Below are 17,998 nucleotides of genomic sequence, written 5' to 3'. Positions count from 1 at the left end.
TGCCATCCGTTCTCCGATGATTTCTGGAAACATGGCCTCCGACTTCACCCTTCCCTGGAGCTGCAGACACACAGCTCTACCTCCCTCCGGGGCATCTTTCCTTAGATGACTAATGAGCACATGTTCAAGACAGAAGCCAATGGTCGTTGTCTGATTCATGCCCTTCTCTTTCATTGTCAAAGCATCGCTTCTTCCTCCTAAGTATCTGTTACTTTTTTTTTTTTTTTTGAGACAGAGTCTCACTATGTGGCCCTGGGTAGAGTGCCGTAGTGTCACAGCTCACAGCAACCTCCAACTCTTGGGCTTAAGCAATTCACTTGCCTCTGCCTCCCAAGTAGCTAGAACTACAGGTGCCCGCCACCACACCCGGCTATTTTTTTGTGGTTGTTGTAGCTGTCATTGTTGTTTAGCAGGCCCAGGCCAAGTTCAAACCTGCCAGCCCCAGTGTAGGTGGCTGGTGCCCTAATCACGGACCTACGGGTGCTAAGCCTCTCTCCCTCTGCTCCCTCAGCCCCAGGGCAGAGTTACCTTTTAAATCATGTCAGGTGTAACTACTGTTTGTGAAAACAAAGCTCGGATTTTAAAAGCTGCTTCGTACTAAAAAATCTGCCACGCCCATCTCCCTATGTCCCCAGGGGCCAGCCTCTCACTATGCACCTGTCAGAGACTCCTAGTCCATCTTGGAAACTTCCCACACATTCGCCCCTCTGCCTGGGAACCCTTCACCCCTCTCCAAGTCGGGACAGCTTCTCATGCTCAAAGACGACCCCAGTCACTTCCTTGTTGCTGTGTTTTCCGACTTCGGGCAAAGCTGTTGCCTGCTTCCTCTGCGCCAACTCTTTCTCCCCACCGTCCTCTGCTCTGCCCCTTTTCACATCGTCTTGCAGTTCGTGTTTGTCTCCCCAGCACACTCTGTGCTACTCGAGGGTAACTGGTATGTTTTATTTATTGATGCTTTTATTTACAATGGTAGGCACTCCATAGGGCTCAATAAACTGTCATTAAATAAATATTTAAGAAAGAAAAAGTAAGGAAGAAAGACAAAAAGTTATGATTTCCAGAAACCCCAGAGTATCTAAGTCCATGAATTGTCCATGCAGAAAATCACTGCTGCCCTCCGTAAAACGGAAGAATGAGGCAAACACCCAGATGAACAGCTCAATGAAGGAAAAGAAAAGAAATTTATGTCTAGTTTAAGCTGACAGGCCAGTTAAGACATCACAAACCCCATTCTTTATTTCTCTGCAGGCAGTTGTAAAATCCAGAAGAAAATCAAGCCAGAAAAAGGCTGTTAGGGACATTTTCATTTGCCACATTCAAATTCTAAAAAGTGGTGGAAGTTGACAACAGGGCAGGGGTTATTATTGCTAATCCACTGTCAGGGATGGGCTCCAAGGCAGCGTGAGAACACAGATGCGCATGCCCACTTTTTTCACCCACCCAGTATTACTGAGAAAATCCTACGTGCCAGCCACTACCCCAGGTAGAGAAAATACTACAGCAGGAAAAAAATCAGATAATATTCTTAGTAAAGTATCTCAGGAATGGAAGAAAAAAGAAAAGAAAAAGAAATCTCCAATATACTCAGTACTACCGTGAAACCAACTCATAATCACTCACACTTGCATATGAAAAATGAAACACACTTTAGCTGAGGATGAAGGAGGGAGGGGGAGGGGAAGGAGGTGGGTCAGTAGAGGGAGGGTTAGTAGGGGGACCCCACCTATGGAGCACATTGCAAGTACAAGTTGGACCTATCAGGTGTAGAACACAAATGTCTTAATGCTGTAATTGGGTAAATGAGATGAAAGCTATGTTGATTAGTAGGATGTAAGCACTCCAATTTATACAAATAATCAACATATAGAATCCCATGATGGCATAAATGTATTTATGATCTATGTTCAAATGACTTAAAAAAAAAATTCCTGCCCTTGAGAGGCTTCCATTCTAGCAGGGAGATACAGATAATAAAATGAATGAGTGGTTTACACAGCTTCAGCCCTAAGCCTCTCTGTGGTCTTTAAGTGACCGTCCTGGCCACAGTGGGCCCCTGCCATTGCCAGTTGTGTTGGTGATGGCTGTTGGAACTCTGCGGTGTGGTCAAGTGTGGGAGATGGGCAGTGAGGTGATTTCCACTCTTATAAAGACAGCACGGGTGCACGCCCTTCCAAATAACCAAATAACGTGCAGAGCTTCCTATAGCACCGTCTAGAATAGGATACAAATGTCAATGGATCTCTTACTTGAGACTGGGGAGTTTAGAGGCCTGGGTGCCAAGTTTTTACCCTCTGCCTTAAAAGGTCTTTATTTTTAATTTTTTTTATTACTGTTTATCTTTTTTCTTCTTCTTTTTTTTTTTTAATTGTTGGGGATTCTTTGAAGGTAGAGAAACCAGGTTACACTGATTGCATTTGTTAGGTAAAGTCCCTCTTACAATCATGTCTTGTCCCCAAAAGGTGTGGCACACACCCAGGCCCCACCCCCTCCCTCCTTCCCTCTCTCTGCTCTTCCTTTCCCCACCCCTCCCTCCTTCTTTTTCTCTCTGCTCTCCACTTCCGCCACCCCCACAGTGTCCTTAATTGTCATTAAAAAAGGTCTTTGTTTTAAAAAGATGTGATCACTGTAGAGGGCTTGCTGGGGTGTTTTCTGTTCTACAGGAAGCACCAGTGGGTACCTTGTACCATCTCTATCTCCCAAACCATTTTGAATGACCTCCTTTGCAGTTTCGAGTTTGCTTATAGTTAGGGTAAAGATTCTTACCCCCATGTGCTGAAATATATGTATATTTCTTTTCTATTTCAGAATATTACAGGGGCACAAATGTGTTGTTTACATAGATTGCTTTTGTACTGCTTTAGTGAAAGTTGTAAGTGTGCCCATCACCCAGATAGTGTGCGGTGCGCGTGCACCATACAATTTCACATCTTCCTTCTCCCCTTCCCTGATTTCTGCTGTGTTTTACTTTCATCTGTGTGTGTGAGTGCTGAACAGCGAGTTCTAATTTAATAGTATGTGTGCTGTTTGTTTTCCAGTCTTGCAGTACTTCCCTTAGGAGAATGGTCTCCAGTTTAATCCAGATTGTTGCAAAGGTATTGATTTATTTTTTATGGCTGAGTAGTACTCCACCGTATACGTAGACTACATTTTATTAATCCACTCATGAATTGATGGGCACTTGGGTTGATTCCACATCTTTCCATTTACCGCACTTTTCTGAGAGACTCTTGGGTATATCAAATTCACCCTTAAATTACTTCCTTTTTAGATTAGGTTCATCAAAATAATCTTTTCTTTCCTTTGCGACAAAGTCTCACTCTGTTGCCCTGGCCAGAGCACAGGGGTGTCATCATAGCTCACAGCAACCTCACACTCCTGGGATCAAGTGATCCTCCTGCCTCAGCCTTCTGAGTAGCTGGGACTACAGGTGCCCACTGTGACACCCAGCTAAATTTTCTATTTTTTTGTAGAGATGGGTCTCACTCTTACTCAGGTTGGTCTCAAGTGGTCCTCCCTCCTGAGCCTCCAGGAGTGCTAGGATTATAGGCATGAGCCACTGTGCCTGGCCCGTTTTTGATTTATATAGTCATGCTATGGGGAGAATTGAGACATGTATACAGGTGATGCCCTTGGACATGGTGTCACTAGGTATAAAAGTCACATGCGTGTCTGGTGAACAGAAAGTCCATCCAGGGGCCAGGCTTCCCAGTCTCAATGCTGGTGCTGAGTTGGTTCCGGCTTACACACACGCCCAGGACTGGCCTGCTGGAAGGGCATCTTGGCAGGGATTTGAAGGGGATCAGGGAAAGGATGAAAGCTTTGTGGGGATACTAGCCGTGTCTGCCAAGGCACAGGAGGAGAGAAGGGAGCTGAGGACACAGGGATCTGCCGATGAGAATGGAGAGAGGAAGCCAGGCTGTGCTGGGACTGACTGATGTCCACACAGGGCTGGGATCCTGTGAGTGGCCTCATGCCTGTCACTGCGATGTGCCAGATGCGACAACCGCACAAGAACGATGGGGAAATTAATGCCTCTGACAAAGACACCCAGTCCGCGCAGCTGGGCACTGGCCATTAGTCGGTTTTACTTAGCGATGCAGAGCAAAGGGCACAGCTACTCATGTCTTGGAACCGGGCCAGGCTCCATCAGCAGCCCCTTCTGATTCTTAAACCCCCAGCTCTTATATAAAACTTTTTAATGGCACCACCATCTATTTTCCTTAAATAAAAAATGTTGAATGCTTCTCTCACGCCCGCTGAAGAGGGAAACAAGAGTTTAAATTAACTCCAAATGGTAAAAATGTAACGCAGCCCCAGCTGCAGGCGGGTTTTTTGGGTTCAAGCCTCTGCATGGAGAGCTGCCCCAGCTGCTCCCGGGGCTCATCCACCCTCGGAAACTTGCCCTGCTACTGAGCAGCAGCCTTAAAGCACATGATGAAAATCACTTGACTTACGTCCTCTCTGATCAACAGGTGAGTCCATTATCTGGTGGTAAAACGAACCAGATCGTCCAAGTTAAGAAACATAATTATCTATTTTGAGTAAGGAGAAAAAAAAAAAAACCCCTTTAAAGGTCAGAGGAGCTTTCCCTCATTCTAATACAGTGTTTTCAAACCTTTATCTCAGGGCACACTTGAACCTGTACTTAAACTTCTGTGTAAATTATGTTGATATATTAAAAAAAGGATATACTTACTGTGCTTTGAACTTCTTTCAAAAATACTTTAATGAATGATCTTTCAAAATTTGCATAGCACACCAGTTGAAAGTCACTGTTCTAATGCTTGAAGCTTGAAGAAGCTTTAGAAGCTTCTGCCGCCCTGACCCCCCGCCTTTTGGTGTGTTGAATGGAAACAAGAAAAGAGGTGGATAAAAATTTTGACCAATTCACGTAGGAAATGTGTTTGGAGGTGTTTGTTAGAGAAAAGGGAGAGATGGGAAAACAAGTAGTTGCTTAAATAGTTTTTGGGAAAGGCTATATCGGACTTCAGTTACGTGGAAACTAAAGCCCACAGGCTTCACTATTTTAGAGGACCAGAATTTGTTCAGTAAAATCTACCTCTGAACCCATTTCAGAGCAGTCAGATGCAGAACTTCCTGGAAAGCAAAGCTCCCTTAGTTCTGCGGTAAGGGTGCAAGGTTCCTCCGCTGCTTCTGGGCCCTTCGGGCTCCTGAGTTTTGATGGAGCACAGGTGATTCCAGAGGTGCTGGGGGGAGAGTTTGGTGGAAGACATGGCCGAGCTGAAGAACTGTATCAAGTATGTTAGGGCTCCCTGGTGGCTTTCAAAACTTTTATTAGTAAAATATGGCCATTGACCATCACCAGCCCTCGTGGCACACATTTTAGATGGAAAAAGCACTGGATTCGATGGACTAGAGTGAGGTGGGTGGACGTAGTGGGCATCTATAGCCTTTGAGATAAAGGCACATGCCGTGTTGCAGAGCAGGTGAAAGACTGACAGGCTTCTCCACGACGTGAAAACTGGTTTTCAAACACTGCCACTTGATTTCCATCGACTTTTAACTTGATTTTGTAAAAGAAAACTCTAAATGGTGTTTATAGACAAATGTGCCAAAACATCAGCAGGAAAGCTCTTGGGCATGCTGCTCCCCTGGTGCCGGAATAATCATCTTCGTAACTTCAAGTTGTTTAACTTGATGTTTTTCAGTTCTTCAAGGCTTATCTCAAATCCCACTTCCTGGATGAAAATGTCTGTGTCTGCTTTCCGTTCAGGCTGACTCTTATCACATTTGGGACCCTAGCGTACACGATGCACTCACAGCTGAGTCACCAGTGGCATATTACCCTGTTCCGTACAGCCATACGTTTTGTATCTGGGTTTGTCATATGTCACCAAGTGCATGGTGAGCTCCTTGAGGCAGTGGCCCTGTTTTCTGTAAACCCTCCTGCCTTGTAGTGAAGTGCCCAGGAGTCTCAAGAAATACCTGATGACGGATGGAAACACAGTGCTGTCTGGTTGCCTCAGAAAGTATCATCTCAGGAGTCATGTCATTGACACCGTGGGCCCTGTTTCCTGGGTGTGAACACTCCAGAATGCCCCACATCTATCTCTATGGGAGTCAACTTTGTGTTCTCTTGTCTGGACTTGAAACTTAACAAAATATTTAGCCTTAGGGAATAGGAAACAACAGCCATGTCTCAGAATTCTGGGAATTCCTTTAAAAAAAAAAAAAAGAAGAAGACGACAAAAGCCCTGTTTGTCGGGAAGCTGTTTAAAGGTAATCGTGAAGACTCTGGAGTCCAGTGACAAAGAAGAATCTGGGCTTTCAATCTGGCTTGAAATTAGGATATGTACCAAGAATAAAGTGGTAGGGCCAAAAAAAAATTGCAATGGCCAGTTTGTTTGTTGCTAGCCTGGGTTTGAGTTAATGGAGACTTGGACAAAATTGCTTCTTTAGGTCACCTTGCTAATTACGAGAACTAGCAGGTGTATGAAAACCCAACGGGCGTTTCTTCTTACGATGTGGACTCCCAGCTTGGTTGCCTACCATAACCAGAAGTCTGTCTTGGTTTTCCCTGGCCCTTTAATGGTTTCTGTGTCCCTTTCTTCCTTCCACAGGTGGAACATAAAATCCCACATAACAGTTATGCTTTGGTAAAGCTGAAATAACACATATAGCAACTGAACAGTTATAAGGGAAAAGCACATCATGAATTTAATTCCATTTCCAGATGTAAAATGTCATAAAGAATTTTTTTCCTTTCTTGGCAAAATAACAGGAATTTTCAAGACCATTTTATTTAGCTGGGTGTAGGCATGTTCCTAAGTATGGTATCAGAGTCTTCAACGTCAAGTGTGCTATAAATGCTACGTGTTACGGCTTTACTGAGATTAGACTACCAAAGGCCCCACATTCAGCCAGGAGGCACATGACCTTCTTTGGAATGGTGGGGAACTGTGTCTGACCAAGGGCAGAATTTGGTTTGTTTTCAAAGCAAGAACTTTGGTCCATATGGGGAGGTTTCCAACCAATGTAATTATTCTCTCTTGACTACAGACACTGGAACTGTCGTCTGTTTCAAAAAGTGGATCGTTCGGTCATGCTATACATTTTTTCCTTTCGCTTTCTCTTTGTATTTTGGCCTCTTTGTATGAGTCTTAGGGTCTTTAGAAGAATACCTGCATATGCCCTGAAAAGGGATAGCTGGGGCAGAGCCCAACCTGGCCATTCCTCAGACTTGTGTAACTCAACTAAATCATATGGTTAGAGCCTTGAGAAGGATAAATATAAAAAAATTTTTGAAACCAAGAAAAGTGTATTGTTCAAAGAAGCTAAAGGCATTTTACCATGAGGTGTACAAATAGCCCCAGGGTTATTTTGGTAAAATAAAAAGTCAGTTTGGTAAAAGTGTCTAGGCCACATGCTATCAACCAAAGAAATGACTCCCTTATTGGAAAATTAGCTGTGCGGGCAGATTAGCAGATGTGTCTACCTGAAGGACAACCCCCAGGGTGGCCTTTTACAGCAGGAAAGAGTTCTTTACAACTCAGCTCCTGCTTCGCATAAGTTATTGGAGTGAGGGTCATGGGAGAACTTTGGGGTAAGGAGGAAGAAAAATAGAATTTGGGAAAGCTGATCAGTTTTCTTTAGCCCTGTTAGAAGACTGCTAACATATTTGTAGATTTCATTCTTAAAACTTCCCTCTCTTTTTCAAGGGGAGATATAGGTTTGTTACATTCTCGTTTCTATTTCTGTATAACCAACCAACATTGCCATATAATGAAGTAATTCAAAACGAAATCTACCAGCTGGTCTGTGTGTATTGAGCTAGCCTCACCAAAGATCAGCAACCACATCAAAGCAAAATAAAGAACGGTGAAAGGTGCAAACCACGTTCACTTAAAAAAAAAAAAAATGCAAGCCATTTCAATTGATCCTGACTTCTCTTTCTTGGAATCTTGGCTGTAAGGCACCTTGTCATGAATAAAGTGATTGTTGCTTTTGTGTTGAATTGAAATGTATCAGTTGAGGAGAGCTATCATCAACCATGACTTGCTCTTCAGAACTGCAGGCTTTCCTATCAGAGCTTTGAGCTGAAATACAGATATTTCAACTCAGAAATAAATGAAAACTGTCACCAGTGGCAGCAGCAGAAACTGGGGGTCTATCCCACACAAATTATGGACATCTGTATTCTTAATTGGCATTCTTTAGAGCCGTGCCAGCAGACTGGCAGTGCCAAGGGAGTCTGACAGCCTTAGAAAAGAGGTCTCAAGTCTAGGTGATGAGAGATGTTGATGGGGCAGAGAGTATTCAATGAATACTCTCCCTATGTTTGTTATAATACTGGCGATTTTTAGTTCCAGCCACCTCCAAATGGTACCTTGTATCCATACTAAATTTGCAACTTTTTAAGCAGATCAGTTTGTGATCTTAGGAGAACAAGTCGTATTGATGGTTATAGGGTTCGAAGACTGTTGGCAAAGATGCATGCAAATAGTTAACAAGGTAATGGTGAGAAATGTTGACCTTGATTTGTTTAGCTAAGATGTAAAGATTTTTGAAGGTCAAAGGTGTCCTTGTGTAGTGTTTTGGAGTCTAACTGTGCCTGACCCTCTAACATTAAGCTGCTGTGGCCTGCAGTTTTGAAGAGTGAAGCAAACCGGGGGAAAGCGGGAAGGGGGAGAGAACAGGAAATGGAGTGAGGTGTTTCAGGAAGTTGTCAGGGGTTGACTGATTGATTCCAGATGGAAAGGGTCAGCCTTCGTGACCCAGGAAATACTCACGAGGGGAAAGAAGTTGGCTTGTGGAAGGGAAGGCCTGGGAGTGAGATGATGTTGGAATGCACATTCCACTTCCTTTAGTCTAAAAACATTCAAAAATTTTCACTTCTCTGAATAGAATAATATCAGTGTTGTCATCATTAATCAGAAAACTGTGAAGGAAGTTAAATCTGAAGCTTGGACTAGACCAACTGTATCATTACCTGCATAATGTAGCTCATTCCTGCAGAAGTAGAGTGAAGAGATGTAAATTCAGTATTTAAGTCTGTGTCTCCATGTTTTGGAACAACAACCAAATACGTCTGCCTTCATATTGTAAAGTCTGTGAATTAAGTTCATTACACTTTGCAAGTTCAGTGGACTTGGCAGGCTCTCCTAGCTACCTCACTATCTAAGATATCTGGAATACTGAAACCTGGGACTTGCCTCGTATGTCTATGTATACATGCTCACGCACATACATTTGGACATAATTTAAAATGTTGTAATAAATTTTGCAGACGCTGAAATAATTCAGGTTAATTCCCTTGCTGTCATGAGAGGCCAGCTCAAGCCAGCAAGAGATTAAAATTTATTTCCATTGTTAATAGAAAATAATGAAGTGTATCTGAGCCATCAGGGTATGTCATTCAGGAAATGTTCACTTTGGAACCAAGTCTCACTCCACCCAAATGCACAATGATGACATCAGCTGGCTCGCGAAAGCCTTATAGCTTGTGGCAGGAGTGCGTGAGGACTATTAGTGGACAGCATGACAAGAAGCTTGTGGAATGAATTAAAGTAGCCTCAGAGACAAGGATCTTTACAGCCGCAGAATTCTCAGACAGTGCCCGGGTTCCCCTCCCTGTGCCTAGGACAGCTGATGAACGATTAAAGCCCAAAATACTCTCTTGATTTTTGTTGTTTTTGTTTTCTCCCAGAGATGATAGTCACATCTTTGAAAAGGCGGCGCCTGTGGCTCAGTGAGTAGGGCGCCGGCCCCATATGCTGAGGGTGGCGGGTTCAAACCCAGCCCCGGCCAAACTGCAACAAAAAAATAGCCGGGCGTTGTGGCGGGCGCCTGTAGTCCCAGCTGCTTGGGAGGCTGAGGCAGGGGAATCGTGTAAGCCCAAGAGTTAGAGGTTGCTGTGAGCCTTGTGACGCCACGGCACTCTACCCGAGGGCGGTACAGTGAGACTCTGTCTCTACAAAAAAAAAAAAAGAAAAGGCATTCACACACACAATTTGTAGGAGTGCTTTGATTCCCCTTTCTCCTCTTATTTTTGGAGGATGAATGACCTTCGCAGTTGTATTACCCTATGACCATGAGACTGTCTCTTCCATCCACGGTGATGTGATCCAGGGCTTTGCTGAGGAGGCTCTGATAAGACAGAGCTTGTGCACTTGGGGATAGTGAGGGATGCCTCCGTCTCATGGTTGCTGCCGTGTGATAGGAACTTTCTGGAAGGACTTTTCCCAGATTCTAACATGTTAATGTGAACACATATGAAAACAGATCCAGAGCTAGACAGGCTGCACCCCTGAGTTGTGAGCAATTATGCTGATAATTTTCTGAAATGACAAGCGAAGTTCCTTTGAGACTGTTCTTTGAATCCTCAGGGTCTGTCCATGATACCGGACATAGAGTAGAAGCTCGGTGAATATCCATTGTGCTAGAGGATAGAAACTCACGTATGTTCGTGTCAAAGTTTGTGTATGCTACTGTGTCCACAGAGTAAGACTGTATGAGATGATTTGTAGACTTATGAGTCTTAAAGATTCTCTGAAATGTACATTAAAAAATATATATGAACATTTTAGTATTTTTAGATACCATCCAAAAACTCTCTTTAGGGTAAAAGAAAACATATCTGGAGAGCGTTGCTTTGGTGGCAGTAGGGCCAGGATTAACTGGGAAGGGACAAAGATAACTTTCTGGGGAGATGGAAATAGTCTGTGTTGGGTGGCACCTGTGGCTCAAAGGAGTAGGGTGCTGGCCCCCTTTGAACCTAGAGGTGGCAAGTTCAAACCCAGCCCCAGCCAAAAACGGCAAGAAAAAAAAAAAAAGAAATAGTCTATGGTATGATTAGGGTGTAAACTATACAGTTAAGAGTTGGGCATTTCGGGCGGCGCCTGTGGCTCAGTGAGTAGGGCGCCGGCCCCATATGCCAAGGGTGGCGGGTTCAAACCCAGCCCCAGCCAAACAGCAACAAAAAAATAGCCGGGCGCTGTGGCGGGCGCCTGTAGTCCCAGCTGCTCGGGAGGCTGAGGCAAGAGAATCACGTAAGCCCAAGAGTAAGAGGTTGCTGTGAGCTGTGTGACGCCACGGCACTCTACCGAGGGCGGTACAGTGAGACTCTGTCTCTACAAAAAAAAAAAAAAAAAAGAGTTGGGCATTTCGATGAGTGCAAATTTTACCTACAAAAAACTTCCAAACCTGTGACCATTGTTACACGGAGTAGGGAGTGGGGGAGGATAGTGGTATACAACAGTCCCCCTTATCGATGGTTTCAGCCCTCCTAATTTCAGCTACCCAAAGTATAGATCAGTAAGATATTTTGAGAGAGAGACCACATCATGTAACTTTTATTGCAATATATTATGATCATTCTGTTTTATTTTTAGTTATTCTTACTGTGTCTAATTTATAGATTAAACTTCGCAGACATGTACAAGCAAAGGCATAGTACAGATAGGGTCCGGCGTTCTCTGACGTGTCAGGCATCCACTGGGGGGTCTTAGACTGTCTCCCCCCTCCCCCCCGCTTAGACGGGGAGAACTGCTTAGAATGAAAATGGCAATATTTTGACATTTCATGAAGCTGGATGGGAAGTACTGGGCATTCCTGGTCTTATCCTGTTTCTTTTGTTCACTTGAAATTATTCATAATAAAAATGGCGCTTCATTGTTTCATATTAAGAGGTCAGGCAAGACCAACCCCCTCCCCACCCCCCTTATTTAATAAGCAAGGAAGGAGGGGCAGGACAATTACCAGTAGAATATCCACCAATTTAATTTGGGGGCAGGCGGGAAGAGTCATTTTTAAACACGGCTCTCATTATGCACCTATTCAATGCCTTTCCGCGGTAGATCTGTACGTATGCATAAATATGTATAGCACGAGTTCCTTTCTCAAAAAAAATAATTGCTGTGCACAGCTGACATGAGCTGAGAAGTAGACTCACATCTGAGATGGCTCATCTTCCCGAGGAAGTCGGTGGTAGGTGTGCCCAGGTCCGCTGTCCTCTGCGGTGGTGGCTGGTTGACCTGTGCTAACCTCCCTCCCTCTGGACTTCTCCACACCCTGGTCTGCAGCCCACACGGTGGGGGGACTCAGTTTAATACCATTCTGTGTGTTATTCCTTTCGTGTGTTAGATTTCTTTCTCCAACCTGCAGATAAGCTCTTTGAGGGTAGGAGTCCTGCCTTGTTCACTGTTGGTACTGTTAGCACCTTATGGCTGCCTTTCTAGAACCTTCCCCAGAGCTTAGCCCATCCGAGAATCTCCATGAGTACTTCTATCTGTCTGTGGACTGTTCAAGTAAGGCAGAAGCAAAACAGTGAGGGCACATCCCAATTTGGCACACACCACCGCTGTGCTGAATCTTTGGTGCATCACAGGTTGAGAATTGCTTATCGGAAATACTTGGCACCAGAAATGCTGCAAATTTTGGATTGCGGAACATTTGGGTTATGCACGTACCAGCTGAGCATCCCTGAAGGGTGGGGGTGGAATCTGAACCGCTGCAGCCAGCATTCCCCCAGCATCGTGCCGGTGCTCAAAAAGTTTCAAAGCTGCTACAGTAGGGACTCTGCCTAACAAGTGCGAACATTGTCACCTAATTGTACCCTCGCATTAATCTGAAATTTAAAAAAAAATTGGAGTTGGGAACGTTTCAGAGTTTGAATTTTTGGATCACCCTGTATCTCATTTTATCCTCATTTATTTCATTCATCCCTGTAATGTAGCCACTGTTGTTTAGGTTTTACAATAAGAAAAGCTGAGATTGGATGAGGTTAATTTGTCCACGGTTACACATTAGGGAGGTCAGCGGGCCTGGGATGCCAATTCATTTCCCTCTGACTCCAAATTCAAGTTCCCCCACTGCTCCACTCCACCCATCCCCGCTCTCCCATTGGACACCACATGCCCCGTGTTTTGAGCCCTGAATTCCAGCAATCCTGATTTCCCACTAAATTCTAGGCATCTCTGCCAGTGGACAGAGACACCACCGACACTTCACCAGCCAGCATCTCCATGTCCAGCACGGTTTAGGACACAGCTGAAATGCAGGCACCCATTCCCAAGCTTGGAAAAGTGACCTTCCAGCTGCTGTATGGAGCTCAGCTTCCTGGGGTGAAGGTTCTGCCAGGAAGGATGGTCCAAGTCCTTTGCTAGAGAACTGGGTTTCTGGCCTTGGCAAGCAAATGGTTAGTTGCTCTACTTCGTCACGTGGTCATCGCTTGAACACAAATGATCACAATGCTCGGGTGAAGGGCAGCCTCTTTCTCTGTAAAGTTCTTCCATAATTACAGGAGGAAGAAAATCTGTTGGGTTATGGAGAACACTGCCAGTCCCCAAGTTCTGTCCTCTCTCTCATGTGCCAGACAGGAGTGCAGCAAAACAGAATTCAGGTGCATTTACCATTTTACGTGAAACTGATCCTGCTGCCCCTTCCCCCATCCTTTTTACTTTAAATACGCAGGTTGTGTTGTCCACAACAGTGAACGTGGACGGACATGTCCTGGCCGTCTCTGACAACATGTTCGTTCATAACAACTCCAAGCACGGGCGGAGGGCGAGGAGACTGGACCCCTCTGAAGGTAGGGCTGTCTGCGCTCAGCACGGCAGACACATGAAGTTCTCCACATACTTCCTTGTTTGAATTTCAAATGCATGTCTCGGAGTCGGAGAAAGTACACAAAACCATGTGGGTTTTTAAATGAAGTTGTAAACACGGGCTCCAGCCCCACACGCCTCCCGGCCGGCTCTGTATCCCCCTGCCTCTCAGCTTCTTCCGTTCAGTTCTCTGTTCTTTTTGCTTAGACGGCACTTCAGGCAAATGTGGGCCTATGACATCTTAGTTAAACAGGAACAGTACTGTGCCAGACGTGTATGAATAAGTGTCAGATGTGCCCTTAAACAGATTGTGGGCAAAACAAAACAATGTGCCGAAGGAAACTGACACTAATTGATTTTTGTTTGCTTGGACAAGAAGAAATCATGGTCTGCTCTGCGTAGTTTTCCAAGTGCATTATAGTAATTAGAAATACCAGCAACTGCTAAACTTCAACTTGTCCAAAATATTAAAGTCCGTGGATGAAGATCACTGACAAACCTCAGTAAATTTCACTCTAGTTATTCCTCCCCCTTCCCTTCTCCCCAAATCCCTGGTGTGGGAAGACCCTCTAATGTACAATGCATGGTCAAATTAGGCTACTATTTTAGTGTGGTGTTTTGCTGTATACCGCCCCCCACCCCCTACCCTCACTCAGCCCTTAAAATGTATCTCGTATCATCTTTAAATGGGAATTAATGAACTGAAAGAAAATGATTGAATCAGTAAAGAATTTGGAGTGGTGTTAATTCTCCCACAGTGGGCACTGAATGGGGAGAGGAAAATCCCAGGGTTCAGAACTAGGAACCCATCCAGTTTCTTTTGACTGATTGGATGTGATTGACGGGCTGTTCAAAGGGGGCTCATGTTTTTGGAGTCCTGCCAAAGTTCTCCTCCACCTTCGACCCTGTCAACTTTGGAAATGGAGTGATGGATTGACTTTGGTTATGGCCTGAAAACCATATTGGGTTCCTGTTGGGGTGCAAAGTCCAGAGGCCTCGAACATATGGAAGGAGGGGAGAAAAATCCTCCCTACAAAGTTAGGAGAGTGATTAGGAATTGTCTCTTGATAGAGCTGGAAAATAAACCTTCCGTTATGATAGATTTTGTTTTCTCCTTGTTTTTCTCTCTCGCTAGCACCTTAATAGGCCTCGTAAATCTTAACATCTTGGGACAGAGGAGGTGGGGAGAGAAAAGGGATTTACACATTTCCAGAGTGATCAACTTATAAAAATATGGGCAAAAACAACAGAGCTTTAAAAACACCCTTTGGACAATTAGCTAAGTGTTTGACTTTTTCATACATAATGGTCAACTCATTAGGCTTTAATGACTTGGTGAAAACCAACAACCAATTAAGGAATGATGGCAAGTCAGCAAGCTCAGCTTGAACTTCTTGGAATGACCAACGGCTGTTAAGAGCAGCCCATCCCCAAAACTCCACATTTCACCCACCTAAGAACAGACCTGACATTTTCTTTCCTTATCTTCTCAGCTACTCCCTGCATCAAAGCCATCAGCCCAAGTGAAGGCTGGACCACAGGAGGAGCGATGGTCATTATCATTGGAGACAACTTCTTTGATGGTCTCCAAGTAGTTTTTGGAACCATGCTTGTCTGGAGCGAGGTAGGCAAAGGAAACCTGCTTCCTTGATTTCCTTTGTCCCAAAGATTGTTCTGATTTGGAGAAATTAGTAATTCTTAGATCATCATCAGCATGAACAGACATTATTGAGTATCTACTACTTTTTATCCCTAAGGATCAAAAGATGTGGACGTCATAACAGTTGTAGGGATAGATTTCTTAAAAAGATAAATAGCCAGTGCAGTATTATTTAAAAGTGGGAAAAATTAGAAACAGCCCAGATATCGAATAATACAAGAGTGGTCCAATACATGATGAAATATTATTTTCTACCTTTAAAAATTGTGTTTCACCTACGGTGCATCTTACAAGGGTACAGGTGAAACTTAGTAAATGTAGAATATAAATGTCTTAACACAATAACTAAGCAAATGCCAGGAAGGCTATGTTAACCAGTGTGATGAAAATATGTCAAATGGTCTATAAAACCAGTGTATGGTGCCCCATGATTGCATTAATGTACACACCTATGATTTAATAATAAAAAAAAATATCGTGTATCACAAAAATTCCAGTGACGCAGAAAAAGGGATGTGCTTGCTTTTACAATGTGAGGTGGAAAAAAGAGATCAAGATAACAGTGTCTGTGGGTGTAAAACCTAATTACATATCCATAGAGAAGTACTGGAAACATACCAAATGTTAATATTGGTTTTCTCTGTAATATGCATATTTTTCTTTCTATTTTTCTGTAATTTGCAAATTTTCTAAATGGGATATGTTTTATTTTCACAATCACATCAAACCCAATAGAAGGATGAGTAATGGTGGTAAGCTGGGGTTGGTAGAATCCATATTTGAAGTCACAGGCTGTGTAGGAATTCCCCGGAGGGAGTGATTACAGGGATGGGGGTAGGGTGGGCAGCAGGGGGTAGGGGCTTGAGCTGGGCTTGTGGGAGGGAAAGGACCTAGGAAGGATGGGTTTGGTAGGAGTCCACTTGGAGCATGGTGGGTCTTCCAGTTGGGCTAGAGCAGAGTTCCCAGGGCTTCTCTCTGCTCTAGGCCAATTGGAAGACTCTGCGTCCTGTATCCTTGATCCTGCATCCGTGTCTAATAGCTACTTTATTTCTCTGCCTCATGTCCTTCTGCAGCTAATAACCCCTCATGCCATCAGAGTGCAGACTCCTCCTCGGCACATCCCAGGAGTGGTGGAGGTGACATTATCTTATAAATCCAAACAGTTCTGCAAAGGTGCCCCAGGAAGGTTCATTTACACAGGTAGGTGAGAAAAAGATTCCAAGAGATGTTGGCTTCCAGTTCACGTCTGCTTCAGTTCCCCATTTCTCCACTTTATCATCACCCTCATTTTCTAGGTCTTTCTATGAGTGTGTTAATGAGGAAGGGTAGACTTGATTCTGAATTTGCATTTTAACTTAGCAACTTGTGCGTGATCTGGGAGACAGTCCTGGTAGCTGTTTGAAGGATTCACCTTTACAAATGTAACTTTGCTGGAACTTGGTAGAACAGTCTTTTTTATACGCGCAGTCAGATGAAAAGAAATGAGACCGAGTGGTTGGCTACGACTAAACTATCTTGAAAAGATTCAAGAAAGTTTCCCAGTGGTGTTTCAGAGCAATTCAAAGTATTTCAAAACTTTATGAAAGTAAAAAATCATGTATTAGTTTAATATTTACAGAGTGTCCAGTTTGTATCTGCTGGTCTTTCTAGGTGGTGGGTTCAGCTGGTACATAAGATGTGGTCTCTTCCCTGTTTGAAAGTTTAGAGACTTTTGGCAGAGGCCATGGTATATTAGACAGAATAGCTGAAGAATCTGCCAGTTCAGAAGGTTTGATATTTATAATGAATGGAATATGAGTTTCAGGAAGAAAGTGTTTACTGTGGGCTAGAGTAGAGAAATGGGGTGTCCAGGAGACAGAAACTGAAGACTGGCCAGGTTCATGCCTGTAATCCTAGCATCTTGGAAGGCTGAGGCAGGAGGATCACTCAGGGCCAGGTTTGAGGCCGGCTTGGCAACACAGGGAGGTGCGCACCTCTATATAAAATAAATAAGAAACGTCAGCTGGGTATGTTGGTGTGCATTTGTAATCCCAGCTACTCAGGAGACTGGGGTGGGATGATCGCTTGAACCCAAGATTTGGAGGTTACAGTGGTGGTCTCTGATCACAGTCACGCCGCTGCACTTCAGTCTGGGTGACAGAGCAAGATCCTGTCTCCAAAAGAAAGAGGAAAAGAAATAGAAATTGAAGACTGTGTTTAAGGGTAAGGAGGATTTGGATGGGCAAAGAAAAAGAATGCATGTTCTCACTGTGGGAATCCCATGTGCCAAGACCACAGGGTGAGGCAAGCACATACCTGAGGGCTGCTTCAGCAGCTGCAGGAGTGCACTGGGTACAGCCTAGCCTAGGGCCTAGGTAAGCTGGACACAGGGGGCGAGAAGCCTTAAAACAGCTTAACAGCCTTGTATGATACCTGGAGTCATCAAATTCATAGAGGCAGATTGCTTAACACTATTGAACTTTAAAAAACAATCAAGATGATAAATTCTATGTGTATTTCACACAATTTTTTAAATGAAGGAAATAAAAGCCTTATAAGGGAGTTTGGACTTGATTCCGCAAGAGATAAGAAGGCATTAGGGGTTTCTGTGCAAGGAAGAATAACTGAAAGGTATTTTCTCAGAACAAAGAATGCTCTTGCGTTAATCATTAACTAATCATTAAGATTAGCTCTTAAGTTAATCCCAAAGCAGGCACATCAACGAGGCTATTGTATTTGGAAAGAAAAAATATTAGGGGCATAGGGAATGAAATACCTACACCAAGAAAGTATA

At 43.9% G+C, this 17,998-nt stretch overlaps 1 protein-coding gene across 2 annotated transcripts in view; it reads left to right on the top strand.

Moving 5' to 3' along the window:
- EBF2 (EBF transcription factor 2) overlaps positions 1-17,998 on the top strand; it is a 197,277-nt gene that overhangs the window by 144,454 nt on the left and 34,825 nt on the right. For both annotated transcript variants that reach the window (XM_053578271.1, XM_053578272.1), the window contains exons 8-10: positions 13,432-13,549; positions 15,059-15,189; positions 16,299-16,425. In XM_053578271.1, coding sequence (XP_053434246.1) covers positions 13,432-13,549; positions 15,059-15,189; positions 16,299-16,425 — 376 coding nt within the window. The remainder of the gene's footprint in view (positions 1-13,431; positions 13,550-15,058; positions 15,190-16,298; positions 16,426-17,998) is intronic.

This window comes from Nycticebus coucang, chromosome 24 (genome assembly GCF_027406575.1).
Source record: "Nycticebus coucang isolate mNycCou1 chromosome 24, mNycCou1.pri, whole genome shotgun sequence".
NCBI lineage: Eukaryota > Metazoa > Chordata > Mammalia > Primates > Lorisidae > Nycticebus > Nycticebus coucang.
The sequence above is the reverse complement of the archived record's forward strand: the minus strand, read 5'-3'. Positions and strand labels throughout refer to the sequence as shown.